This window comes from Talpa occidentalis, unplaced genomic scaffold, assembly GCF_014898055.3.
Source record: "Talpa occidentalis isolate TD23 unplaced genomic scaffold, MPIMG_talOcc4v2.1 talOcc4.8, whole genome shotgun sequence".
NCBI lineage: Eukaryota > Metazoa > Chordata > Mammalia > Eulipotyphla > Talpidae > Talpa > Talpa occidentalis.
In genome coordinates, this window is record NW_023605194.1 from 87728324 (window position 1) to 87755444 (window position 27121).

The 27121-nt window shown below is 41.1% G+C and overlaps 2 protein-coding genes across 9 annotated transcripts in view; one reads left to right on the forward strand and one right to left on the reverse strand.

The window, feature by feature from the left end:
• Positions 1–2798, forward strand: part of AIDA (axin interactor, dorsalization associated) — a 32760-nt gene extending 29962 nt beyond the window's left edge. For both annotated transcript variants that reach the window (XM_037496377.2, XM_037496378.2), the window contains exons 8-10: positions 178–300; positions 2118–2235; positions 2347–2798. In XM_037496377.2, coding sequence (XP_037352274.1) covers positions 178–300; positions 2118–2235; positions 2347–2443 — 338 coding nt within the window. In that variant the 3' untranslated portion in view covers positions 2444–2798. The remainder of the gene's footprint in view (positions 1–177; positions 301–2117; positions 2236–2346) is intronic.
• Positions 2799–3839: 1041 nt separating this feature from the next.
• The window catches only part of MIA3 (MIA SH3 domain ER export factor 3), a 49454-nt gene continuing 26172 nt past the window's right edge, over positions 3840–27121 (reverse strand). For 2 of the 7 annotated variants that reach the window (XM_054690412.1, XM_037496368.2), the window contains exons 7-28: positions 23978–24109; positions 22728–22749; positions 21965–22053; positions 21686–21763; positions 21196–21306; positions 18963–19034; positions 18684–18788; positions 17669–17791; positions 17462–17573; positions 16630–16685; positions 16161–16251; positions 15854–15992; positions 12009–12110; positions 11402–11462; positions 11265–11300; positions 11112–11179; positions 10593–10693; positions 10301–10438; positions 9330–9409; positions 9122–9193; positions 7542–7698; positions 4603–6494 (exon numbers count right to left, since the gene is read on the reverse strand). In XM_054690412.1, coding sequence (XP_054546387.1) covers positions 6190–6494; positions 7542–7698; positions 9122–9193; positions 9330–9409; positions 10301–10438; positions 10593–10693; positions 11112–11179; positions 11265–11300; positions 11402–11462; positions 12009–12110; positions 15854–15992; positions 16161–16251; positions 16630–16685; positions 17462–17573; positions 17669–17791; positions 18684–18788; positions 18963–19034; positions 21196–21306; positions 21686–21763; positions 21965–22053; positions 22728–22749; positions 23978–24109 — 2250 coding nt within the window. In that variant the 3' untranslated portion in view covers positions 4603–6189. The other 5 variants (XR_008550002.1, XM_037496370.2, XM_037496371.2 and 2 more) reach the window with 5 other exon arrangements.

A 27121-nucleotide genomic window follows, 5' to 3' on the forward strand; every position in this document is an offset into this window, starting at 1 on the left:
ATCCCTGCAAAACCATAGCTTTCCAGTTACCTACTCACACAAAGTGGGAGTTTCAGTGGGCCTGAGAATCTCAGCTTTCACAAGTATGTTAGGAAACATCACTTTTGTGGCTCATTGGCAGGTTTTGAGTCTGTGAGTTTGAATGCTCCTAAGCACAACCTTTCTTCACCTCTCTAGATCTGAATGGCATAGATCTCACTCCTGTGCAAGATACTCCTGTGGCTTCGAGAAAAGAAGATACATATGTGCATTTTAACGTGGACATCGAGCTTCAGAAACATGTTGAAAAGTTAACCAAAGGTCAGAATCGCTGTTAGAAGAACATGTAGATGGGACATACTTAAGAAATAATGGTGATGAAATTTCAGAATAAATGTCTTCTGAATAAAAATATTTAACTGCCTTGCATGGGGAAAGGTTCCTGATGTGGACGGGAGGGCAGCACCCCCAGGACTGATTTCTTTTGCGCTGTGCTCTTGATGACTCTATTCACAAGACGCTAAAAGTGGAAGTGTATTTAAATTTGACTATTCATTTTCACTGGCTTTGAATTTATTATGTACCATTACTGTAGTTTTAAGGGATATTCATGGCAACGAGCATATTTTCTTCATTTTACAAGCATTTCAGTTAATCTTCCTAGCCCATCTCGTTTCACATTTTGATCTTAAAAATACCATGAAGTACAAAGCTATGCATACCAAGGATGTTGGAAATGTATTATTGACTGATGATGCAGATGAGTAAGAAATTCAAGTTCCAGGACTCCCCCGGTGGCGCAGCGGTTGGGCACTGGACCGTGAGGCTGCCCGCAGCCTCTTCAGCACCGGTTCATTCCCTGGCCGCTGGCGAGGGTCCCACAAAAAAAAAAGAAAGAAATTCAAGTTTTCAAGTTCCTTAAAAGGGTGGTATCATATTTGGACTTTAATATTTCTTTTCAACTCTGATTTTATTTTCACATTTATTTAGACCTCAGCCACAATCTTGATGACAAAGAGCTGGGTCTCGGAGTTGAAGAGACTAAGAAATGTGATCTGTCATCTTAAAATTTTGTGAGGTTTTTTAAATAATAAAATGCCTTGAATTGTGGCTGTGGAAGCGAAGAAGCTGCCCTTTTGGGGTGGAATGTCACCAACAAGCGAACGATTGTCACTGGTCTGTGTGTATCGGAGCAGGTGGCCCGTCTGCCCCGGGGGCTTCCCCACCTCTCTCTTGAGTGATAGGTTTTTCCTTCCTTCCCTCCTTCCTTCATTCCCTTGTGAAGCGTTCAACTTCCAGACCCTACTTGCAGGGCTGTATATATATTTCTGAACATTGTTTAACTTCTAGTCACTCGAGTTTTGTCACCAGTGAAATTATCTCATTCATGCCCATTGTCTTTAATGCCAAACTGAGTCCTGCTTAAAGGAGGGTTAGTGAGCAGCTAGTTCCCTGTACTGGCTGCATTGGTGAGGCAAGTTCATATTCTGTTTCTGGCTTCTTTCTTCTGTTGGGGAGGCCATGAAGCTTCTCTGTGAGGCTTTGAGAAGATAGGACTACCTGAGTTGTTTATTCCCTCTGACTTATGGGGAAGGGAGGAATAACTTGCTCTTCAGACCTTTCTCTTCAGTGGTGTGCTGTCTTACACAAACGCGTCATTCCAGGAAAAGCAGAGCAGTGCCTTGGTCGCTGGAACATGTGTTAGTGTACAGGTAACATTTGAAAACTGAACCAGTGATTGACTTAGGCTGCTTGAATGTGAAAACACTCCCAAAAATGAATTTTTGAGTTTTTCTCGGAGGGAGGAGGTATGATTTGGGCTTGGATGTTCTGGTGATCTCCTTCGCTTTTCTACCTAGTGAGTTCCCGGGGGCTATATTAACACTTAGCAAGTACCCCCAATGTGGGGCTATTTCATATTTTATACTCTTAGCAGTTTGTGATTCTACCTGTGTGTACATTCTTGAGTCAGTCAGCACACAAAGTGTTGCTGTACTTTGTAGGCACTCCGTCAGAGAAATTGTTTGACAAAGGTCCCTTTGTAAAATTATGCTTGTTCATATGCTTCCAGGGTCAAAGAGCATGCGCTGCATAGGCAGTGTGCTGTCTGGCTAATGTGCTTTGGCTTCATTACTCAGGTGCAGCTATTTTCTTTGAATTCAAGCACTACAAGCCTAAAAAGAGGTTTACCAGCACCAAGTGTTTTGCTTTCATGGAGATGGATGAAATCAAACCTGGGCCCATCGTGATAGAACTGTAAGTGACACGCATCCACAGTCAGTACTAATTGAATATTGACTGGAATTTCTTCCTTTTTGTGCCCTGGGAATAGATTAGTTATCAGTGTTTGTTCTATTGTGGTTACAGATACAAGAAACCCACTGATTTTAAAAGAAAGAAATTGCAATTATTGACCAAGAAACCACTTTATCTTCATCTACATCAAACTTTGCACAAGGAATGACCCTGACACAGATAACCTGGAATGGCTGTGACCCCAGCCGCCGTGTGGAGACCATCAAAGCTGTATGCATATTCACCCTTCAGCAGGCAGGAAGCAAGCCCCACCATGCCAGCAGGCCAGAGTGAGTCCGCTGCAAAGCTGCAGCGCAGACTTCCACGACCAGCACATCACTGACTTGTCAGCCTCCTTTGGATGCAGGCTTCTCGTAGATATGGAAACATTTTCACTTTTCTATTAATTGTGCAATTAATAGTCTCTTACCTGACTCACCACTACTCCTGCCCTGCATCCCAGAGCAACACTCTTGTGGGTAGGATATGCTCATCTCCAGACTGACTTCAGCAATAAGAATGTGCCAGAGTTTACACATCTGTTCACTCCTGCACCAACGTGCTCTTTGGGTTTTTGAGTTAATGTCCAACATTGGGTTTAAGTGGGTGGGATGGTATGAAACTGCTTAGAGAGGAATTAAAGAATTATGCAGCCCAAGCAAGTCAGTCTGAGAATGTCCAGGCTGTCCTCAAAGGTGGCCTCACATCACCCTGATCTCAGAGTTTACCTGCTGAGAAATAGTGTGCCTTGGCCAGACCCATGCCCTCAGTGGACGTGTTCCCAGGTGAGCAGATTGTTTTCTCAAAGTGAACATATTTTTAGTCATGGCAACTAGCTGTCCTTCTACATCATGTTACTCTTTCTGCAAGTGATCCTAGGGGGCACGCTGGCAGCACCTCAGAATCACAAATTTTTAGATGGTTTTGTAATGTCTTACTAAATCATGTCATTTGAAAATAATTGGGGTCAGATGCTAAGATAACTGCTGTTTTTCTGACAACTGATCATGAACCCTGAAAACCTGCAAACTTTGAGTGATAAGGATGCAGGATCTGGGGATATGCTATTTTTGAATCAGTAGATAGGGCTGCTGTTTGTTTAGATGTGCTGACATCCTGATGGAAATATGCAGGTCATCATCTTGTTATAATTTGACTATTTACATTACTTTTGAGTAAGGAGACATAAAAATCCAGATACAAGGTGGGTACTTGACACACAGTACATTAAGATTTGAGGCAAGCTTTCTGCAGACTACACAGAGCCATTTAGTAGACACTGTTTTAAATGACCAGTGGTAGCAGGAAGGGAATGCAGTGCCAGTACATGGCCTAAACAAGTGCATTATCCCTGGACATACCGTTCAGTACATTTGCTTTTTAAAATAACCGCAATTAAGATGTTCTAGCACTTGCACTTCAAGAGATCTAGTCTCTACTTTCAGTTGCCTCTTAGGTCAGTTCTCTTTACTAAGATGTTAAAAACTCCACGCGCCTGAAAGAATTCTCAACCATATTCAGTCACGCCTGTCTTGGTTAGATTTATCAAAACAGTTAGGCCCACAGCAGCTAATAGGGACAAAGAATTTGCCTTAATAAATTGTTTTATTGATTCCTCAAAGCTTAGACTGTGAGTTGTCAGCCCCCAGATTGTACGCTCCTCAGGGGCAAGAACTTCATTTCTCCAGGTCTTGTGATTCTGAGCACATTTTTCCAGGACTTGTGATTCTCCAAGGTGCTTGGCAACGCTGTACCCTGTGGGGCACTCGATACCTTTTGTGAGATGTTGCTGATGAGACCCTAAAAAAAAAAAAATCCCTTAAAACCTATTATTAAAATGTAGCAAAACCGGTATGTTTTCTCTTTTCTTGTGACCATACTACTTGTATATCAACATAATTTATGAGGCATCTCTCGTTCACCTAAGTATGGTTTCTATGTACTGCAAGTGCCTTTCATGAGAGAAGCGTAATTGGACAGTGTGATTAGCTTCACTTTCAGAACTGAATGACAGTTTAAAAGCAGTAGACACAGAATACCCCCACATCCCAGATTGCTTGAATTTACTTTCCAATGATAAAAAAATCAGTCATTGAACAGTAACCAAAATAAACAAATGAATTTACTTTCACACCAACCCAGAATCACAATCAGTCATAAATAAACTTTTGAAGTACGTGACTTGTGGGATGCTGTGCTCACACCATTGTTGGCAGCTCACCTGAACTGTGCTACAGAAGTGGTGCCAATGAGGTGGCTCTTGAGAGGTGATCATGGCAGGTATAGAATTGCCCAGATAAACATTAGAATTTCTCCATCACTTAATTTTCAGTGTGAGATATGGAATAAACAAAGGTAAAGACATCAGCTTTGATTCTAAAAATAGGTGTACCTTCTTCACTTGCTCTTCCTAACTGGTGTAATCTATATGTAAATGCTAGTTAAAATTAGAAATTATTTAACTTCACCATTTTGTGTCCTCAAGAGATATATTCAAAAGTTGTATTTGTGAATTAACCTATCTTCTTTGGTTAAAAATAACCTATGCTATGAAGTACTGCATTTTCCCCTTAAATATCTTCTGTTCTTGATACAGAACGATATATTACAAATGGAACTTTCTTTTCCTTAATGGACTCTTACACCTTATGAATTTTGAAAGTGTTCTTTCAAAGGTCTTTATAAATTGGTATCTTTTAGCATAAAAGAAAGTTTCACAATGAAGCCTTTGTTTGTCTTTAAAGGATTATTCTTACTGAATCACATTTAAACAGTGACAAGTCATGTTCTAGGCAGGTCTCAACGATGTTACAAGATTGCAGAGAATGGGAGAAGACAGTCTAAGAATAACAATGAAGAAGACGACCAGCTTTTTATAATTTTGATTTTATCTAAATCATGACATTCTTAAAATGTGCTATATAAAGTTACTAAAAAATGTTTGGTTGAATTAGTTCTTAGAAATACTTGAAAAGATGTGTAGTAATAGAAGAAATAGTGTAATCCCAGATTCTTAGATATAGTGATTTTTATATTTGAGGTATGGTTGGTGGCCTGGGTCCTATCAGAAGACTTCAGTCCTCAATCAACCTTCCTCATGCTATTATATTCATCTTTCTGGCCATGTTCCTTGAAAAACCACTGACAAGGTATAGAAGACAAGGCAGTAAAGTCACAAGAAAGCACACGTAAAAGGGACCCATGGCCTCTCTGAAGAAGGCATCATCATGGCCCTGGCAGGTGACTTGGCCACTGCCCCTCCTGAGCAGGGAGCACCAGGGAGCTTGCTACCAACGTCGGCATCTTCAGTCCTGGGAGCCCGAATTCACACATTTCCAAAATGGTCCAAATCTCATTAGAAAACAATCCAATGAATCAACGGACACTTGGGAAATAACCACCAAATTTTTATGAACTATTACTACAAAGAACTTCTGCAAGAGGGGAGATAAAGTTTAGTGATCTTTTAGTAAACATTTTTTAGTGTAACAGTCTTTGCAACCAGGTTTTTTTTAAAAAATCAAGCTTATAAACACCATTGCTCTGTATTCACTGGTGTACACTAAAAATAGGACAGTAAATGGAAATACATGTTCTTAAAGCATTTCCACAGGAAATGTTCATATTTTTCATGACACTCTAAATCATTTAGCAGTTACATATGCTACATCAACTAAAACACAGGTATTCTTTATTGCACATTTTAAAGTTATAAGGAGGCTCTAGCTTATGAGGTGATTTTTATTTGGGGGGAAATAATATTTTTAATTGTTTGGCTCAAAAATGCATACTGCCAGGGCAGCTTATGTCTGAAAATAAACCTTTTAAAGGAAATTTTTGATTTTAAAGCCAATGAAATCTTTGACTGTTATGAGTAGTACACAGTCTGCTTTCTTCTCCGACTAAACGTCAGAGTTATGGGCCCTGTTTGAAAGTCTGCGAACAGTCCTGGCTACTGCTCCAAGAGGCAGGAGGGGGCTGGTCTCTAGAGCCGGAAGGCAAGAAGTCTCTTGCAGCAGGTGGAGGTGGATAATCCTGGGGTCCAGGGGCTGGGGGTGGCATTCGGGGACCAGGAATAAAATACTCTCTCGGGCCAGGAGGACCCAAAGGTCTAAAAGGTGGGTGTCCTGGTGCAAACTCTCGAGGATCAAAAGGCATTTTTCCCGGTGGAATGCCTGGTACATACTCCCTGGGTCCTAGAGGTGGACGCATACCAGGACCTAGAAAAATAAAAATGAAGTCATGTGTAAGTACAGAGAAACATAACTGAAATTTAGATGATTCCAGGTATTTTAATGTTTCATTTTTCACAACCCTAGACATCAGGTGGTGGCATCCCATTTTCCTGATGAGGCAAATGGAGGTGCAACAAGTTTCAGGTACATGTCATGGCCACACAGGCAAAATTTAACAGGAGGGCTGTACCTGTGTTTTTCCCACTATACAATGCCACCGTTGAAAGAAGAAATGAACTGTACATCAGAAGAAATGAACTGTACTTGAAAGCACTATCATACCGAGATGACAGATTATATAATATGTTGCTTCATAGCAATGAAGAAACTTTAACAAAGGAAACTGTACTGTCTACTACTAAAAATCCACGCACTAGCTGAGCATGCCATCAAAGTCAAGGTACCTTCCCTGGTGGAAAAGGCCTCCCAGCTCCACCCCACTGAATTCAGCAGAATTCATTAAGGAGCAATTAAATTCTCCCTTGCCTTACACTTCCCGTTTATTCCCCAAATAGGTATTGAGTGTTTACTCTTTCTAGTCTATGACCCAATGTTACATCTCCATTATGGCGACAAGTTCTATTTTGTATAACGTGTGGCCTAGGTCCAATAGGACACCTTAAGCTCTTGGAATTTTTCAGTTCTATCCATTACAGAGCCTGGCACAATGTCACAGAAGTTTAATAAACAACCACGGAAGTCGTATTTCTGGCTTTCAAGACAACTCCTTTCCTTGTCTACAAGTTGTGCTTACAGCCGTCTGCATGGAGGAGACAAGCAATGCCCATGAGCTCTAACAAACTTGAGTAAAGGTAAATATGTACTGGGTCAGTTTTGCCCTGCAACTGCATAGCCCTGCACTGCATAGCCCCGCAACTGCATGGCCATGCAACTGCATAGTCCTACACTGCATAGCCCCGCAACTGCATAGTCCTGCAACTGCAGAGCCCTGCAACTGCACAGCCCCACAACTGCAGAGCCCTGCAAATGTAACTATTAAAATGTTAGCAACAAATAGTTAAATCATCATACCAAATGGTGGAGGAAGTGGTCGTGGCCCAAAAGGCCCACAGAATGCAGGAGGTGGTCCATAGCGAATGGGTGGTGGTGGAATAGGGCCTCCCATGGGGGTGCTCATGTAGGGTACCGCCCCTGGAAAAGGAGGTGGGCCTTTTGCAGCCACGTTAACCTGCAAAACAGAAGCAATTCAAGTTTTAAACACTTGTTAAAACAAACAAAACACCACCACCAAGAAAGCTGAAACCCAACAAAGCAGATGTCAGGCGCCTGTCCAAAGCACACAATCAGGCCAACAAAACACCCTCCCATCTGCCCCACTGGTGCTGAAAAGGGTCACAGGAGGAGGAGTTTCACCACAGCCAGGTTACTGCTTGTATGTGCAAACAGAAAAGGACAGAAGATGGTGAAAGGATTATTAACAGGTGAAAAAGAGTCTTACCACACACCTCATAATCTATTTGTAGGGCAGCCCTTCCTACCTCAATCCCCACTAAGCCACAGTAGCTCACTATTTCCATAAGAATGGGGCAGAAGGGAAAGGAATGAAAAGTCCATTCTCTACACTCATCTTAGTAGCCACTATTCAGAGTACCTTCAATTCCCTTTCATATGTTATCTAATTCTCAAATTGCTAGTATTAAAATATAGTCATCTTATTTTAAGTATGAGAGAAGAGAGTATTAGATAATTTGCTGAAGATCACACACAGGTAATAAGCCAGCTGAAATTCAACATCTGTTCTGACTCCAAGCCCATGCTCCTTCTCCTTCCCACCTTTGCCTCCCTCTCTTCTCTTTTTGAAGTCTACTTCAAACAGTGCTTTGGTCTTATCCCGCCCCTGGATAAAAAGATAGAGAGAGAGAGGTGTATTCCTGAAGCCCTGCACTAACTGGGGATTATTCCTCCACAGAAACAATATTCATACATCAGTAGGGCAGGCCTAGTTCCAACAGTCACCTTAACTCATCAATTCTGTTCTTGGTAACACGAGATGCTGACTGATCCTTTCTTATGTGAGAAACTGGGTTGGAGCTTCTGAATAAAATACCATTTTTTGTTTCATCATAGGAGTAGAACCAGGGGACTTACCACAAGCTCTAAGAGAATGCATTTATGTGAATGTAATTTAAGATGACTGCTAGGAACTGGTACAACAGGTAATTACAGATTTTCATAAGCAGTATTTCACTTTCAACAAACATTCTGTGAGCAATCTGTAATTTTAGATTATGCAAAATAGGATTTTCCTAGTGTACTGCTGAAAATATTCATGAGTAGCACCCTTCCAGCACATACTTAATAATGATGAATTATGCAAATACATAATACATTTCCAACACTGAAGCATACAATGTAAAGTTGTAGTGATGACTGCACATTTTTTTGTTAATAACAACAGCTGTTGTAAACAGGTTAATCACCTAACCAAACCAGGAAAGGGAAGAAAAGACAAACAACCAGTCAGACTGCAGCAACCCACCAAGGTCAGTGTTGCCATGCAGTTTAAATCAAAGCAGGTGTCATGCTCTTGGTATCCTTTCCAGAAATAGACAGGAAAAACCCAGATCAGCCCTCAGCCTCTAAGTACTTACTGCTACTGGATGCTCAGGCAAGGTTGGAATGCTGGGAACAGAAGGGCCTTCAGACTCTTGGGGCACAGTTTGCTTTTAGAAAAATAAATGAGATAGTACAGATACAACAGAACTCACAAACAGGAGATGGAGGAGGCAGAAGATGCCGCAAAAGATTTAAACCTTTCCTGAAATACCTAATAAAATTCCAAAGCACCACAGCACTTACCTTGCCCTCATCCAGCACCTTACTAGGTGAAGAGCCTCTTGAGTTGCTGTTCATCATGGGAGCTGCGCCAGACTCCGGATCTGCCAAAGGCCAGAGAACCGACTTAAGGCTTTTTCTAACCCATACACTCTTTGAAGAATAAAAATATTCTCTACCCAAGTCTTCCATGCATTTATAGACTCTGAACACACTCAGTTTCCTTATCAAAGGCACAGGGTTTTCAAGATGCCTCAGACAAACACTGAAGACAAGGCAGAGGCCTGGCCACTGACCCTTGAAAAAAGAATTAATAGCCCTTACATGGATTTTTTTCCTCCCCCCAGAAAAAATAAAGCAGTGGTGGCCAGGTTAGGGCTCAACTGTACCTAGACAGCAACACTAAATATAGAGGGAAATTACTTATAATTTATGCTGAGACTTAAAGAAGTAAAATAACTGTCTTGCATTGAAACAACAGCAATAAACCATACACATTATAGCACTGGTCAGGCAGTTCAAGCTACTAGCTTGTCACAATTGTACTGGCAGGTTTGTTTGAGTGTACATGAAACTTGACTTTTACCTCTTAGCAAGGTCTACACACTATGATTAGAAACACAGCATTTCATATTGTACTGATGAGAAATGAATGTATGCTGCAAAATTTATAAAATTATAAAGTTTTAAGGCTACTTTTTATAATATTAAAGAGAGAAATGCAATAGAAATTCCACTTAAAGGCTTAAACGAAACAGACAAAAAATATTTTATGTGTATATATTTGCAGTTCTTACATATACTAATGCTATTAATAAAAACTACTTTCTATTCTAAAGCATATTTTACAACAGACTGTCCACCAAGATAAATTCAGAAGTATTCTTTTCATATTGGACAGACCCAAATTCTAAAATGTCTGCATTAGAATTCTCAAGTAAAAGGGCAAAAAACTCTTGAGACGGCTGACAGCAAGGCGCCATGCAAAATCTTACCAAATTCACCTGGAGGCACCTCCCTTGGACCAAGTGTAGCAGAGAGCGGTCTAGCAGGTGAGTCAGCTGTCAGTGGAGGGGAGCACTCCCCACCGCTCACGGGAGATGGGCCAAAAGAGCCGTTACGGCTGAAAGGACCTAAGGACGAAGCAGACTGTTAACCACTCTAAGGCAATCTTTCATTCTTTAGTAGTTTTAGGATTATTTCTTGGGCATCATAACTATTACACACAGAAATTAAAGACATCTTGCATCAAAAACTAGATTGCTGCCCTTTGAAAGTGCTCCCTACCTCTCCGAGGAGGGTTCTGTATAATGGGCCTTCCTGGCATAGGTTTTACAATCACAGGTTCTTCTTGCAGCATTGCCATCTTTTGGGTTACTTCCAATAATCTTTAATACAGAAAAAGAATGGATATAAACATTAATTAACAAATCATTTTCTTACTAGATGCCACATAGCATGACCCTAAAAAACTTTAAGCCACAGGGCCTCCCCTGGTGGCACTGGCAGTTGAGCGCCATGTTGTGAAGCTGTCCACAGCCTCTGCAACACCGGTTCCATCCTGGCCGGCCGGCGAGGGTCCTACATGACACGGCAGACCTCTCCTGTCATGCCCGCTGCTCTCCTCAGCAGTGTATTTCGTCAGTCTGCCTGTTCTGTGTCCCACTCTATCTCTGGTGATCCTCTCACCCTCCCGTGCATCTGGTCTGTACCCCGGTTCTTTTATAAATAAATAAATAAATCTTTAAAAAAAGAAAAAGAAAAACTTTAAGCCACACCAAAAGAGTAGGTATCAAAATCACATACTTGTGTCTTAAGTTAGCAGCTTCCCTTTTCTCTTCAGCCATAGCGCGCTCTGCAGCACGAGCTTTGAGCTATTGGGGGGGGAGGGGGAATAATCAAATTCACAGCTGTGGTAGACTATGCACAAAATGAAGTAGAGGAGAAAAAAATCTTTACCCAGTTATCATGAGCTTTCTTCTCATGAGTAGCTATCTGAAAAACACAATACAACAAAAATATTTGTGTGGATTCACTATAATAATCTGCACTGAATATCAAAGAATTTTGCAGCTGTATGGTAGTGTAACTATTACCTGGTTTTTAAATGAGCGCTCAGTTTTCTGTAATTCTTCCTCCATTTCTTCAATTCTCCGTCTAAGAATTACAATTACTTTTATCAGTTAAAGCACAACAATTCAAACACAATATGATTAAAATTAATACTCTATAATTTATTATTTAATGCCTGGAAATTCAGAGTTATATATTTCCTTAACTTTTCTTCAGTATGTTCAACAACTACCCTGCTATGAATAACTTCCCCCATAAAACTTTTTCTTATTTAAGTATATAGAAAATTTCCCAGAACTATGGGAAATTGGGTCTATCCAACTGCATCATTTCACTACATCCTTAACAAGCTGCCTTTGTACTCCAAAACACAAAACTACACAGAACTAAGTTGGCATGAACCAAGCTCCTTTAGTTAATGTCTGTATTGGTGTAAGCAAATTTTTATTGATTTAATTTTCTTTTCCTTTGTAAATTTAAAAATCTTTTCTCCAGTGTTAATTAAATGTATTTCTATCTTCTGACCATGTATTTTTTCTTTGCTCTTTGTTCAATATAATGCAAATATGATTCTTAAAAAAGCTAAGCATTTCATCAGCCACTGATACCCTTTCTAGAAGCTGAACTCACTTGTAAGTTTTTACTTCCTCTGCAGCCAAAACTGCCTTCTCATCTGCAGCTGAGAGCCGTTGCTCTCTCTCTTGACGTTCATACTCTTCTTGACTCAACTTCCTAGGATAAAATCAGTGTCAATGAAAAGTGTTTCTCTTTTTCCCAGCAGTCTATCTAAAAGCATCATCCTAAATGTTATTTTCTAGCCTCTCTAAAATGTGAAGACACACAAACAGTCGTAGGAGAGAATTCAAACCTGACCTCCATGGATAAAAATCAATCTCTGGTCTGTTGACAACTCACTGGCATTTTCTAACTTCTCATATTTCTCTACTCACTAGTTAACAAAACAAATGTTAAAAAAAAAAAAAAAAAAAACACACCTTCCCTTTGGACAAATTCCCATCACTTGAAAGACAATGAAAACTCTTTGTGTTTAAGTGTGGAAGGCCAGGTCTGCACAACCTAACATGATGAAGACTATTAGGATAAAGCAGGCGTAATTACTGTTCTTATTTTTACCACAGAAAGACCTGTAATTATTTCTCTTATTTCTGTCATGGAAGACCTGATCTCAAGCCAAGACTGGTACCATGATAAGGACAGTAGCCAAAGAAAGAGCCTTTCTGAATTTATCTTTTAACTGTGCAATTAACCACAACATTTCCAGAGATCAGATATGAAATGCCTACTACCTATCTCAATAGAATTGTGATTAAGGAAAAATCTTAGAACTGGTAATGTCTGTTGACTCTGAAAGAAAGACTTAAACTCATAATCGACATATAACCTACCAGAAAGTGTGTTTAACCCAATAACCTTCAAGATTAAGATGTCAATCTATTATAGCAACACAGACTTTAAGGTAGCAACATTCACTATTTTAAAAGAGCTATTTTCTTATCACCCTTGTACTTCATGCCTCCAGTTCTGATTCAGAAGATACTTAACCTGAAACTTAATTTTCTATCAATGAGAAGCAAAATGAGAAAAGCTAGTAAAAAGTATTTAAAACAAAGAGAAAAGGATTTATATAACTGCCCATTAATCACTTCAGCCAATATTTTATGAGTGGCTATAATAAACTGATTGCCTAGGAAAATGCCACAGATAAAACTATGGGCAAAGTACTAACAGAGTCCACAGTTTAAAGCTTGTACTAACAGAGTCCACAGTTTAAGATGTATAAGAACATAATAAGAGAACAGTCTCTGACTCTAACTTATACAATTATGGGAAAATAGACTGGAAGAAGGAATTTTGCTTCTGCTGATGCACAAGCTAGTCTGATAACAACCAGAACACTGGACAAAAATATAAAGAACATGCTTAAGGAATGAATCAGAGAGTTAAAACGGAATTTCATTATTACAAGCCTAACATATGAAGCGACTTTTCCACTAGGTTCATTCACACATTGAAGATAATGAAGAGATCCAGAACTTCCAACCAATTCCTGAGTTCAAAGAAAAAGTGAAATTCAGGGCTGCCCCTTGGGGGAGACCCCTCCTAAAAGCACCAGGCTGTGTAATGAGATTAGAAAGAATTGTGCATTGCAGCACCAAGCAGGCAAAACTGCATTATTTTTGAATGATCTTAATTGGATTAATTAATCTCGCTTAATCGGGTCTTATTTAACTTAATTGGATTAAAATGATTAAGGAAAGCTTGGATTAAAGTAATGGGTACCTGCTAGAAATAAATTCAGTTATTTTCTTTTTCTTTCTTTTCAGTTATTTTCTTTAGGAAAATTACATAGTCCTAAAATTTAAACCTCCCCTACAATTATCATGTCTGCCAAACAAAATTGACCCTGTACTCTACAAAACAGTATGATCAAAATCTTAAAGACAGAAGAAACTGACCCACTGGAGATATACATAATGGAATTATCACACAGATTTAAGAATAATTATGCCCCATATACCAAGGAAGTGAAAGTCAGGATTATGACTTTGAGCAGGGGATTAGAAAAACTGTAAAACTGAAACACAGTATCTGAAGTTAAGAACTCAATGAATAATTTTAACAGCAGATTTCACAACTAAGTGAGATTTTCGCACCCCCGAAGATAAGTGAGATCAAAAAAATTCCAGAATGAAGCAAATACAGATAAGAATGTAGGAGACAGCTGGGGAAATAACCAATGTTCAGTTAGAATCACAGAATGAGAAGAGATAATGGAGAATTAATACATGGAAAAAGACCCAGAAATCCATGAATCTGAAAACCTTAAGCGGCATAAATGCAACACATTGAACAACCCAAAAGATAGAGAAGAGGAAAAGGGAATAGAGAAAGGCAGTCAAATAGCAAGTCAACACCCCTGTGTAGATGTAAACCTAAACATACACATTATAAGAAAAAGGAGTGTTCACCAGTCTCCATGTCCACCTATTTACTTACGCTACAACTCTATTCAGAGAAGATTTTAAGGAACATAAATATCTGATGAGGTAGGAGACTACCAAGCGGAAGTCATGTGGGAAAGGACACCGCGCTGCAGGGGAAGCAGTACATGTAATGACGAAGAGGTGCGGAGCAGCAAGAAGGAACGGTGTTGTGTGGCTGGTGAGGGAGCGTCAGGAGAAGCTGCAGGAAGTGCACCAGGGAGGCACTCAGGACAACTGAGGGGAAATGCCCTGGGTGCCGGGATGGAGTCTGGACCTGATCCTGAAGGAATGGAAGCCCTTGATGACATGGACTGACTTGTGTTTCAGAAAGTTCACTCCAGCGGCTGTGGAGAAAATCAGAGGTTGGAAGGAGGAATATAGGAAAAGGAAACAGAACAGGTGATCCATTAGAGGCTGGTAGAAAAGATGATAAAACACACAGCTTTGGCGATGAAGGCAGTGAGTACTCCAACATGTCTAGACATGGGGACGGAGTGGGTGTTGGAGGAATTGAATGAAGTTGTGCCACACCGACAGGATTGTGAAAAACAACAGCCATCTGGGTAGTCCAAATACTAGGACCTGAGTAGTCCTTTTTTTTTTTCAAAAAAGCAACAAATAAGAACTATTTCTCTGAAGTGGTCATGTACTTAAGAGGTGGCTTTGAACAAAATTTGGAAAATGTAAATGGATTGCTTGATGAATAAAGAATTAGAGAAACTGTGAAGTGGTTTCAGTAGCAGTGCAAGCATTTTAAAAAGATTAACTTTGCTTAGCCAGACAAGCCTGCTCACACCTGCCATGTAAGTTAGAGTGAAGTACAGAAGCAGACACAATCAGCCACTGCCACTAACAACCTGTTTTTCAAGAATTCAGGTATTTTAGTGAAGGAAAAAAACCTAAAATGAACTACAAAAGTCTGTCTTGCAAAAGATACTGAAGTCCAAATCTGAGGTGTCTACTTCAGAATCTAGTACCTAAACATATACATCAAAGAGTTATTTCTATACTCAAAACTCCCAAATCGCTAAGTCCAAAACTCCAAGTATTCTTTTTGAAGTTCCTATTCTACTAAAAAGCACAGCACACTAGCCTCTCGGGATTTCATAAAACCATATTATTTACAAACCAGAGCGAGAATGCAAGGTCAAGGAGAATGATGTAACTGACCACCAAAAAAAATGGGGCGTGAAGTGGGGGAGCTGTGGAAAGAGCCCAAAACTTTCAAAGGCACAGCAGTCACTGCTGGAGCCAGTCAATCATCCCCCTCCACCCCCAAGTAGATAGGCAGCAGGTTCTGACAAGTGGTGACAACAGAAAAACAACCCACATTATGAGAAGCAATGACAAACCTTGGTAATCATAGTTGGAAAAAAACTATGAATGATTTAAGAGTCCAAATTATCTGTAATGGCATACATGCTTGGTAATGACAACACTGTTAACAGTGGCCAGGATAATCTATCTTACTTTTGCAGAGCCATCTCCTTCTGCTGGTAGAGTTCATTCAGAATCTCCACCTTTTGCCTCAGGGTTTTGCATTCATCCTCCAGTCCAGCTTTGACAGACTGCAGAGAGTTGCGATCATCTTCCAGTTTCTTTATTTCATCTGTAAAGGATAAAACATGAGCTTTGTGACTGTGTACAGGGACCTGAGAACCTGTTGAGGGGGTGGGGAAGGTGGAGAAACATGTAAGCAGGAAGCCATGGCTTATCTTTCCAAAGCAATTCCGTATCTTTCCACTATTTGGCAATTTCTTCTCAACAAGCAACCTACCTTCCAGGACACATTTAGTGGACATCGAGGCTCTTAGTTTACACTGTAAAATTTTCAGATCCTCGTCAACTACTGATAAAGCAGTTTGTGTCTGAAAGTTGGAAAAGAGAAAAGTATTCTTAAGAATGAGGCACAGGGGCCTCCCTGGTGGCGCAAGGGGTTAACACACAGCACTACGAAGCTATCCACAGTCACTGCAGCAAGAGTTCGATCCGCGGCCAAGGTGGTGACCCACATGGCACAGCAGACCTCTCCTGTCTTGCCTGCTACTCCCCTCAGCAGTGTATTTCAGTCAGTCTGCCTGTTTTGTTCCCCTCTTTGTCTCTGGTGAATCCTCTCACCCCCCTCACCTCTGGCCTCTATCCCAGTTCTTGTATGCATAAATAAATTAATCTTTTTTTTTTTTTAAAAAAAACAAGGCACAATAAGAATTCACAGCACTTAAAACATTCTAGCAAAAGGCTTATACCCGAGAAACATCCATCAGTTGCTTGATATGGGCTTTCATTTTCTCACTTGGATCACCTGAAACACAAAAGGTTTTTCACTGTTTTTTCCTCCTTTGCTTTTTAACTATATTTTCTAAAAACAATTACCACATTTGAACATTCAAAGAAAAAAACAACACAAATGATTAGGACATTTTGATTTTTAGGAGAATCACATAAAGTGAATCCCCAGTTGGTGCAAAGAAAGTGTCTTGCACGCCATTCCTGAGCCAGCATATGGGAGTTCTTCTCTCAGCTCAGCCTCCCCCTGGTCAAGTGCTTTATTTAGTCTCATTATTTAGAAATACTCACTCCTCTGCTCTCTCCCTGAATCTACCACCAGGTGTGGCATAAACAGCCACCATGAAAGCTATAGTCAACGTTGGACAGTGAGCAGAAAATGATGCTCGTCAGTATATACTGCTGCCTATTAGCCTCTGCTCTCACAGCCTGAGTTAGCTTATGTCTCCCACCATCTCAGCGCTCTTAACTTAGCTGTGGGCCTAAAGACCACAAAGCTACAGAAATCAGCATTAAATTTCAATGTCATCTCCATAAAGCTGAGAAACACGTTCTCCTGATGAATATTTTCACTAAGACATAACTAATGCTGCTTTAGCTCAGGCGCCCACATCTGTGTGTGGAAAAATAGTCAGTACTCAATGCCTGCCTACTGCTGCACCATGACCTCAGCAAGCCCCTCTGCCCAAGGCACATGACCTTATGAGGAAATTCAGTCAGCTGCAAGGTAGCATCAGTATACGCAAGGGCAAGAAGGCCAAAAAAGTGCAGTTCCTCTGACATCAATCTTACCTGCCACTTCTCCATTTGCTAATTCATCTAAGTCATTTCCTCCTTTAGTTTGACCCTCAGGTTCAGATTCACTATCTAACCGATATAACTGTGTAATGCAATTAGTCAAAGCCTAGAAAAGAAACAAAAAGTGTATTTAAAATCCTCTCAATTTAAATTTAGCTGGTTTCATGATAATTAAGCATAGACTCAAGAAAATGAACTTACACTAATATTATCATCCTTATGAGTGAGAGTTACTTCCAAATCTTTCTGAGATCTCTCAAATGATTTGATTTGCTCACTGAGTTCAGAATGAGATTTACTCCAGTTGTTTACTTCTTGCTGCAACTGAGAATTTAAAACACATGGATTTCCAAAGTTAAAACTTTTGCATTAGAGACATTAGGACCCCATCAATGAAACAGACAAGTAAGGAGCCATGCTTCTCTCTGGGCTGAGGCCTGGGATAAGGGTCAGGGAAGAGTGGCTCCAACTGTCACAACTGCAGTGAGAACAAAAGAGCACGTTTAGAAGGATTATAGCTAATTCAAATATTCCTACTCCAGTAGGAACAGAAAGACACGTAAGCCTGACAGATTCCAGATCATGTAACTTTCCCTTGGTCAATAAAGCAAGAATTTCTCAAATAACGGTTATAATTACCTAATTCTCAGTTTAATAAGTGAATCCAATGCCCATTAAAGCTGTTTAATTTGGGCCTCTCGGGTGGTGCAGCGGGTTGAGCGCCACACTATGAAGCTGTCCGCAGCCTCTGCAACGCGGATTCAATTCCCAGCCGGCCAGGGCGAAACCCACATGGCGTGACAGCCCTCTCCTGTCTCGCCCGCTGCTCCCCTCAGCAGTGTATTTCGTCAGTCTGCCTGTTCTGTTCCCCACTCTGTCTCTAGTGGATCCTCTCACCCTCTCACGCCTCTGACCTGATCCCCAGTTCTTGCATAAATATATAAATCTTTAAAAAAAAAAAAAAAGCTGTTTAAATTTGGTGTTTGACACAATGAAGACTAAACACTTTGACAGCTACAAGAAATTACATGAACACAGAAAATTCAAAACAAATGGAGAACATGTACTGAAATTTTGAGAGCAAATGAACTCTGCATATCTAAAAATGGAATCCTGATGACTGCATTCCCTTAAAAACAGATCTGAGAAAAGATATTCAAGATGTTAATGTTCTGTTCTCTAGTTCACATAATCTATGACATGAACTCTTCTTTACCTGCTCTTTCTTCTTTTTAAGCTTAGCATTTTCTTCCTGAACTCGGTGGCATTCCGATTTCACCTTCTCTTCACTTAGTTTTGCCTCATTAAGAGCAATTTGAACCTAAGAAAACATTCCTATTAGTTAATTAACTCTAAAAAAAATAAAAATTATGTTTTCTGAATTACACATCATATAGTTTTTGGTTTCCACATATTCTTGCGTGTGTCAAGTGTTTGTCCTTCAACAGAACCAAGACACAGTATTAATCTCTTACAAAAACTGCAAACAGCTTACCTCTGATAATTCTGAGGCATTCATTGAAATAACATCCTTTAACTTCTCTATAGATTTCTTGTTTTCCAGAATCTTCCATGTGGAAAAAGAACACAAAAAATGTATTAGGATTTCAATAGACACATGGGGATATAGTCTAAAAAGAAGAAATATTAAGGCTATATAGTCTAGAGTTATACCCTGTAAATCAGTAAAAGCAAATGATATATTTTTGGTGTAGGAGAAAAATAAAAAAGGTAAGAAATGAGAAAAAAAAGAAAGTAATAGAACGGATAAATATTTCACAGCATCAAAAACCTTCCTGGTTATGAGTAATGTGGCAGATGATCACACAAAGAGGTGAAAACAAAGAAAATGAAAAAGTCTCAAGTAACCAGTTTGAGTAATTTTTTTTTTCATAGAGAGCACTAAAAAAGCTCTTACCTAAAGTAAAAAGTAGTTAGACTCAAGGGAGAACAAACAATTTTCACATATAGAGAAATTCAAAATAATTTATGAAAGTACTGCCTCCTCAAGGAGGTGGAGCATACTTGCTTTCTCATACTTTGCAAGTAGTATCTTCCTTGCATACAGTGCAATATGCAAAGGAATAGGGAAAGACAACTGCAGTGGGAAATACTACCTCAGCCAGGTGATAGAGCCTTAACTCCTTCTACAATACACAGAAAGACTCTATGCCACCTCTGCAACTTTCAATTAACTCTAAAATTGTTCAAAGAAGTAAAAGTTGGGCCTCCCCAGTGGCACAGCGGGGGTTGAGTGCCACGCTGTGAAGCTGTCCACAGCCTCTGCATTGCTGGTTCGATCCCCGCTGGCTGGCGAGAATCCCACATGGTGTGGCAGACCTCTCCTGTCGTGCCCTCTGCTCCCCTCAGCAGTGTATTTTGGTCGTCTGCCTGTTCTGCTCCCCACTTTGTCTCTGGTGAATCCTCTCACCCTCCCATACCTCTAGTCTGTACCCCAGCTCTTATATAAAAATAAATAAATCTTTAAAAAAAATAAAATGTGTAAAATATTTTTAAAAAATAAAATAAAATAAAAAGTAAAAGTTGAAAAAACATGCAGCATGAAACAAAAAGTACTAAGACTTGGTTATGGTTTCTCAATCTACGTTTCAGAGAGCAGAGTCAAGCAATATGAAAATCACCTAGGGCTGAGGACAAAAGTATGTCCTAGGCTCATAAAAATAATAATCTGGGCCTCCCTGGTGGCACAAGGGATTAAGACGCAACCGATGAAGCAGTCCGCAACCAATGCAGCACGTATTTGATCCCCGGCCAGCCAGAGAGCTACCCACAGGGCGCAGTACACCTCTCCTGACTTGCCCACTGCTCCCCTCAGCAGTGTATTTCAGTCAGTCTGCCTGTTCTACTCCCTCACTCTGTCTCTGGTGAATCCTCTCACTCCACACCTCTGGCCTGAACCCCAGTTCTTGTATGCTAAAATAAATAAATCTTTAAAAATAATAGTAATAGGGCCTCCACGGTGGCGCAGCGGTTGAGTGCTGGGTTGTGAAGCTGCCCGTAGCCTCTGTAGCGCTGGTTCGATCCTGGCTGCTCCCCGGCCACCGGGGGTGAGTCCCACATGGCGCGCAGACCTCTCCTGCCGCCCGCTGCTCCCCTCAGCAGTGTACTTCGGTCCTTCTGCCTGCTCTGCTCCCCGCTCTGGCTCTGGTGAATTCTCTCACCCTCCCGCGCTTCTGACTGTACCCACTGCTTGTTTAAATAAATAAATAAATCTTAAAAAATAGTAATAATAATAATAATAATAATTTAGCACTGAAAATTACACAAAAAAGGGACAGAAATAGGTTTGACTTCTCTGACTCTTAATCTTATTGTAGGTACAGAATGGGAAAATGCACAGTTCAACTAATCCAATCAATGATACAGTTCAAAAATACTTAACAGGGGGCCTCCCTGGTGGCGCCAGGGGTTAAGCACGGCACTATGAAGCAATCTGCAGCCTCTGCAGCATGAGTTCTATCCCCAGCCGGTCAGGGAGCAACCCACATGGTGAAGCAAACCTCTCCTGACTCACCTCCTGCTTCCCTCAGCAGTGTACTTCAGTCAACCTGCCTGTTCTGTTCCCCACTCTGTCTCTGGTGAATCCTCTCACCCGCCCCCCACCCCACCACCCACACCGCATCTCTGGCCTGTACCCCAGCTCTTGTATGCATAAATAAATAAAACCTTTAAAAAAAAAACAAAACACTTAACAGCAAAACTCTCACCAAGTCCTTATTCTTTGCATTTTCTTCTCTCTCAGATTCTAACATAACACGCAGACTTTTAGCTGTGTCATCCAGAGCTTCTTTACTTTCTTCAAGTGTCTTGATTTTATTCTACCAAAAAAAATTTAAGATTAATAACAACTATTCATTTCTTTCGTTTTAAGAATGTAACTAAAAAGGGCCTCTCCTGGTGGCGCAGCAGTTGAGCACTGGGCTGTGAGGCTGCTCGCAGCCTCCGTAGAGCCGGTTCGATCCCCGGCCACTGGTGAGGATCCCCGGCACCCACATGGCGCAACAGACCTCTCCTGCCGTGCCCTCTGCTCCCCTCAGGAGTGTATTTCGTCAGTCTGCCTGTTCTGTTCCCCTCTCTGGCTCTGGTGAATTCTCTCACCCTCCCGCGCTTCTGTCTGTATCCAGTGCTTGTATAAGTAAGTAAATACATCTTTTAAAAAAAAAAAAAGAAAGAAAGAAAAAGAAAAGAAATGCTCACCTTAAATTTAACTGCTTCATCTGATAGAATAGTGTTTTGTTTTTTGGTTTCCTGGACATGCTTCTTTGATTCCTTGATCTGTATTTAAAAAAGCAGTAGGGATTCAGAAATACAGTGTGTCATATGTATCAGAAAATAAGCAGCACTTTATATGACTGCTCAAATTTGAATGGTTTATAGGAAATAATGAAATGTTTTAAAATTAATAACTGATTTATAAAGGCAGATTCAAGCTGGAATCACTGGAGGAGGGAAAGGGAATGAAAATAATAATTATACCTTCTGTTCATAATCTAATAACTTTTGTACAAGTTCTGCGTTTTCTTTCTTGATATTCTTCACTTTCTCAGATATCTGCTGTTCAGTGACTGGGGGGTGGGGGGGAGGGTCGAGAAGATCCATATGGTTAGTTTATCTGAAACAGCCAATGATTTAGCAGCAGAGACACGTTACCTAAGAGAACATCTCAGCATTAAATAAGTCTTTAGAAAATAACCCACTTGATATCGTATAAGGTATAAAAATGTCTAAATTTAAGAAATATATAATAACTCCTATTTCAATGAGATTCCAATTTAAATTTGAAAGATAAGAAATATAGTAAAATATTTTTGCTCAACATCCTTTCCTTTATAAAGCACCAATCTTTTTAGAACATGTGACTTTAAATGTAAGTCATTTGCAAAAAAAAAAAATGAAAGCATACTGACTTATATCTCTAATTACTATTATTTAAACCATTAGCATAAAACACTGTAAAAAATATGCATTACATCCACATGCAAAGTCAATCTGCCCCAATTAAACTAATCCTCTTCTCCCTACCCCCACTAAGTGCTCCACCTCATCTTTGTTCGCATCTGGAAGCAACACCATCTACTCTCTATCACCCAAGTTAGTCACTTAGAACTAATAAAGCTTTCAGAAGTCAGTAAATCAATCAGATACAGAAGCAACTGCATCTACTTCTGGCTTATGTAAATTCATACCAAACAGCAATATTGAGGGAATAGCACAAGTAACAAAATAACTAAATATTTACCTTGATATACTCTACTCTTTACCTAAAAGAAAAATAAAATAAAATTTAATGTCAAAACATTTTATGAACAGAAAGTTTAGTTCTTAATAAATAGCCAAATTGTAACCAAATAAAATTTAATAATGGCTTTATTTAGCATAATGTAAAGCATTAAAAAAAGTTAAACACTTCAAATTTAATTGGTAGTGATACTTCACAGCTTCCTTGTATCTTAGAAAATGCCCCATGAGGCTCGAGGAGACTTTACAAGTATCCAGGAAAAAGACCCTCCCTTTCAAGTGATTTTACAAGCACATGTAAGAAGAGAAAGCTTATTAACAACGAAATGTCTCTCAGAAAATTAAGAAATCAGAAGAAGAAAACTCAATGTTAGAAAGACATGCACGCAATTCGTTTAAACACTTTTAACTATTGTGCTTGGATTGAAACTGACAGTTTTTCATCTGCAAAGCTCATTTATACAAAATAATTTTCCCCAATTATTTTATATAACTATAAAACAGAACGACATCTAGTATAACCATTAAACATATAGAAGGATATATACTTATTTAAGCAAAATACATAAACATACAACAAAATACTGAAAAACTACGAGTCCCCTGGATATAAAAGTATTTTTACAATTTTGTTCTATTTCCATGCAGCCATTTTTACTGTGTGGGTGTTATGTATTTATATAATATATGGTTTAACTATGCTTCAAAGTCTTGGATTCTGCTTTTTTCCCACTTGTGATCATTTTCTGAGCTGCCTAATCACCCATTAAATTACACATTACTTACTGCAATTTAACAGTTCCCTACTATGTATCATTTATGATGTACCCTAAGAATTACAGTTCTGACTATCCTCATACACTATTCTTTAAGACATGACTGGCTTTTTTTTTTTTTTTTCAAAGGTAGATTACTTGAGAGGGTATTAGATTATACACAAGGTTATGGACATTTTTAAGATTTCCTATACATGGTATACTACTTTTCAAGATGGCTGTAAGAGTTCCCAATTCTACTAATAGTAATCCTGCAAGTTTTGATATGAGATTTATAAGGCCTTCCGATTGAGATTATACACCTGTTGTCTTCACTTCAGTCTTTACCAACAAAGAATACACAAATTATTTTACAAGGCTATTTTGAATAAGCGTTAATTTGTGTTCATGTTGATAAATGAAAAAGAAAAGGACCAGTGATTATAAATAGCTCCTGTATTATGAGTCAAAATATAAATTATCTTAATTTACTCACAACAAGAACAGTTCTCCAGAAGAAAATAGAAAATGAAACAATTCCCAAAAAGACTGTCATGAGAACAGGCTTCCACGGCAGTCCATAAAAATCAGGCCCAGGCTGAACATCATCAGGCAACTTAGCAACCAGCTGAAATAGAAACATGAGAGAAGAAAATGGGAAACTTTAAAGGAATCACAGTGAAGTGATCACAAGAGACAGCCACAAAAATTCTACAACCACCACCATCAGGTAACTATGTCAACAAAAGTCTCCAATGGTTTCCACTGCTTCAAGAAAGACAATACTAACAGCCAATATTTTGTGTTTGGCTTTAAGTGTTTTTAAAGTCTTTAATCTGAGTATTTTCAGGTTTGCGATAACCACTACTACATCGTGTTACTTAATACACATCCAGAAAGACTCTGGATCCTACTTTGCTCTTCGTTGACTTTTATGACTTTAAAAAGTGACATGACACCAAAAAAAAAAAAATCCAAAAAAACAAGGAACATATTGTAGAGATAATCACGTTTATGGCAGCTAGTAAAATCAAACTATAATGAATAATGTGCTTGCAGATTTTCTCTCTGAATCCTTCTGTTTCCCACAGACACAGGCTGAGCGAGCGGAGCCAGCCCCGGGCCAGCGCGCGAGCGGGTGGGCGAGCCCGGGGCCCGCCGAGGCCGGCAGCGCAGCGCGCACCTGCCACTTCCGCAGGCTCGAGGCGCCCGGGCGCGCACGGCTCGCGCCGGCCGGACCCCGGCTCCACAGCGCCGGGCGTCCAGGGGACGGGACCCGCCGGGGGTGTGGACCTCGGGGGTGCCGACGCCCGCCGTGCCCGGCTCGTCCAGGGCTCGATAGGGAGAGGGCCAGGGACGCGGTCTCGCCACGGCCCCTCGCGCCGGCAGGTGCGCCGCGGTCGGGGGCCCGGGCTCAGGACGCACGCGCGCGCCCGCCCGCCCGCCGGGGGCCTCGTCACCTCCAGGAGCTTGGTGATCAGGGCCGCGCAGAGCATCGAGAAGGATCCCAGCACCTCCGGGTTTCCCGAAGAGACAGGTGAAGAGGACACGGCACCCGGCACCGGGTCCATGGCGTCCGGACGGCGGGGGGAAGGTGATGCTTCCCAGCCGAACGGCGCAGGACCCGCTCCTCGACCGCTTCCTCCCGGCGAAAGCGCCAACTCAGGGGACGCCCCGCACCGTGAACTTCGCCTCCCCGACTGCGGACGCTCCGGCCCAGGAGCGCAAAGCGCGCTCCGAACGCGGCCCCGGCCCCGGCGGAAGTGAGCGCACAGACGCCCGGAGGGCGGGGCCGGCCGAGAGACCAACGCCTGCGGGCGGGGGTGCGGGCGACATCGACGCCTGCGGGCGGGGCGGGGGAGGAGGGCGACGGGAGAGACCAACGCCTGCGGGCGGGGGAGCGGGAGACACCAAGGCCTGCGAGCACGGCGGGCGGGCGCGGGTGGGCTACCAGCGGCCCCGGCGGCTGGGGGAACTGGGAGCCCGCGTGCGCGCTAACCGGGGAGCTTCGAGGAGGACCAGGAGGAGGAGGAGGAAAGTGGACGGCGCCAGCACCTCACGCTGCCCGGAGCATCCCCTGCGCCCAAAAGAGACCAGAGTGCTGGCTGCCCAAGGCAGGACTGAGAGGAACCACTGCACCCCGGCTCTTTTGGCTCTTTTGGCCCCTCCAGGCCCCTGAGGACTTTATTCCTTCCAGACCTTACAGGGTTCACCCTGCCTCCCATTCTCGCTGCTGCCCCTTCAGAAAGCCCTAGCCTGAGGAGTCCTGTCACTACCAAGTGCCTGTGGCGCCCATGTGTCAGGTCACGTGACTCGAGCCAAGAGGCCCAGGAAGGGTCTGGAAATCACTCTAAAACTCGAGGACGGAGCACGTTTCACCTGGGGGAACAATGTTTGCTGATTTTTAAAGTATGTCTTCTAGGTGACCACGAGGTCCGTTCAGAAGAACAATCAAGCAAGAAGGACCAGAGATTTCCTGACCAGGAAGAAAGGTGGCAGAGGGGTGCAAGAAGAGGTGAAGGCTGGCCCAAGAATACCCACACGCCCTGGAAAAACACAGAAAACCTGGACCCAACTGCTCTGGAAATTTCGGATGCAATAAAAAACTGTTGAGGGTGGTGGCTGTTTAATAAGTGGTGTTGGCATATGGATAGATAGATTTGGATAGCCTAGATAGCCATAAGGAAAATTCATAAGGATAAATTCCAAGTGAATCAGAGACCTACCTGAATCTAAAAAATAGGAAGTACTAGAAAAAATATGGGTGAATTTATTAGTGGGGAGCAGGCAAAATCTTCCTAATTATGCCTCAAAATCCAAGGGAAAAGATTTGTAAACTTGGTTAAAAAATTTGTCTAGCTCACAAAAATATACAAAGTAAGTTTTGGACAATGACAACTGTAGAAAAAATATTTGTAACACTATTACAGATATATCGTTAACATTTCTAAAATATGAAGAACTTTACAAATAAATGCAGAGGAAAGCCACTAGCAAACCTATAGAAAAATGGACTGAAAATGAATGGACAGTTCTCAGACAAAGAAATGAGAATAGCTGGCATCTGAAACATGCTCTGTCTCATATATAGTACGATACAAACTGAACTTAAACTGTGATAACCAACATCTGACAAGTTGTTAGTGAATGATACAACCCCTTTGGGAATTTAGCAACATTTCCCAAAGTTACCTATATATTTTACCTGCAGATGTCACAATCCCACTTCTAAATAGCTAGCTCAAAGACCAAAAAAGATCTATGGACAGAACTATGTTATTTCAGCTTCATTTGTTACAACAAAAGACAAAATAACCAAAATGTCCACCAACAGAAGATTTGCCAAATACACCAAAGTGTATTCCCCTATGGAGATGGAAAAAAAAATCAAGTAATTCTATGTATTGTCAGGGTACAGTTTCCAGAATGATTTTTTTCTTTAATGTGAATGCAAGAATAGGCTACTGGGCCTCCCTAGTGGCGCAGGTGGTTGAGCGCAGCTCTGTGAAGCTGTTCGCAGCCCCCGCAGTGCCAGTTCAGTCCCTGCTGGCCCCGGAGCAAACCACATGGCGAGCAGACCTCTCCTGTCTTGCCCGCTGCGCCCCTCAGCAGTGTATTTCGTCAGTCTGCCTGTTCTGTT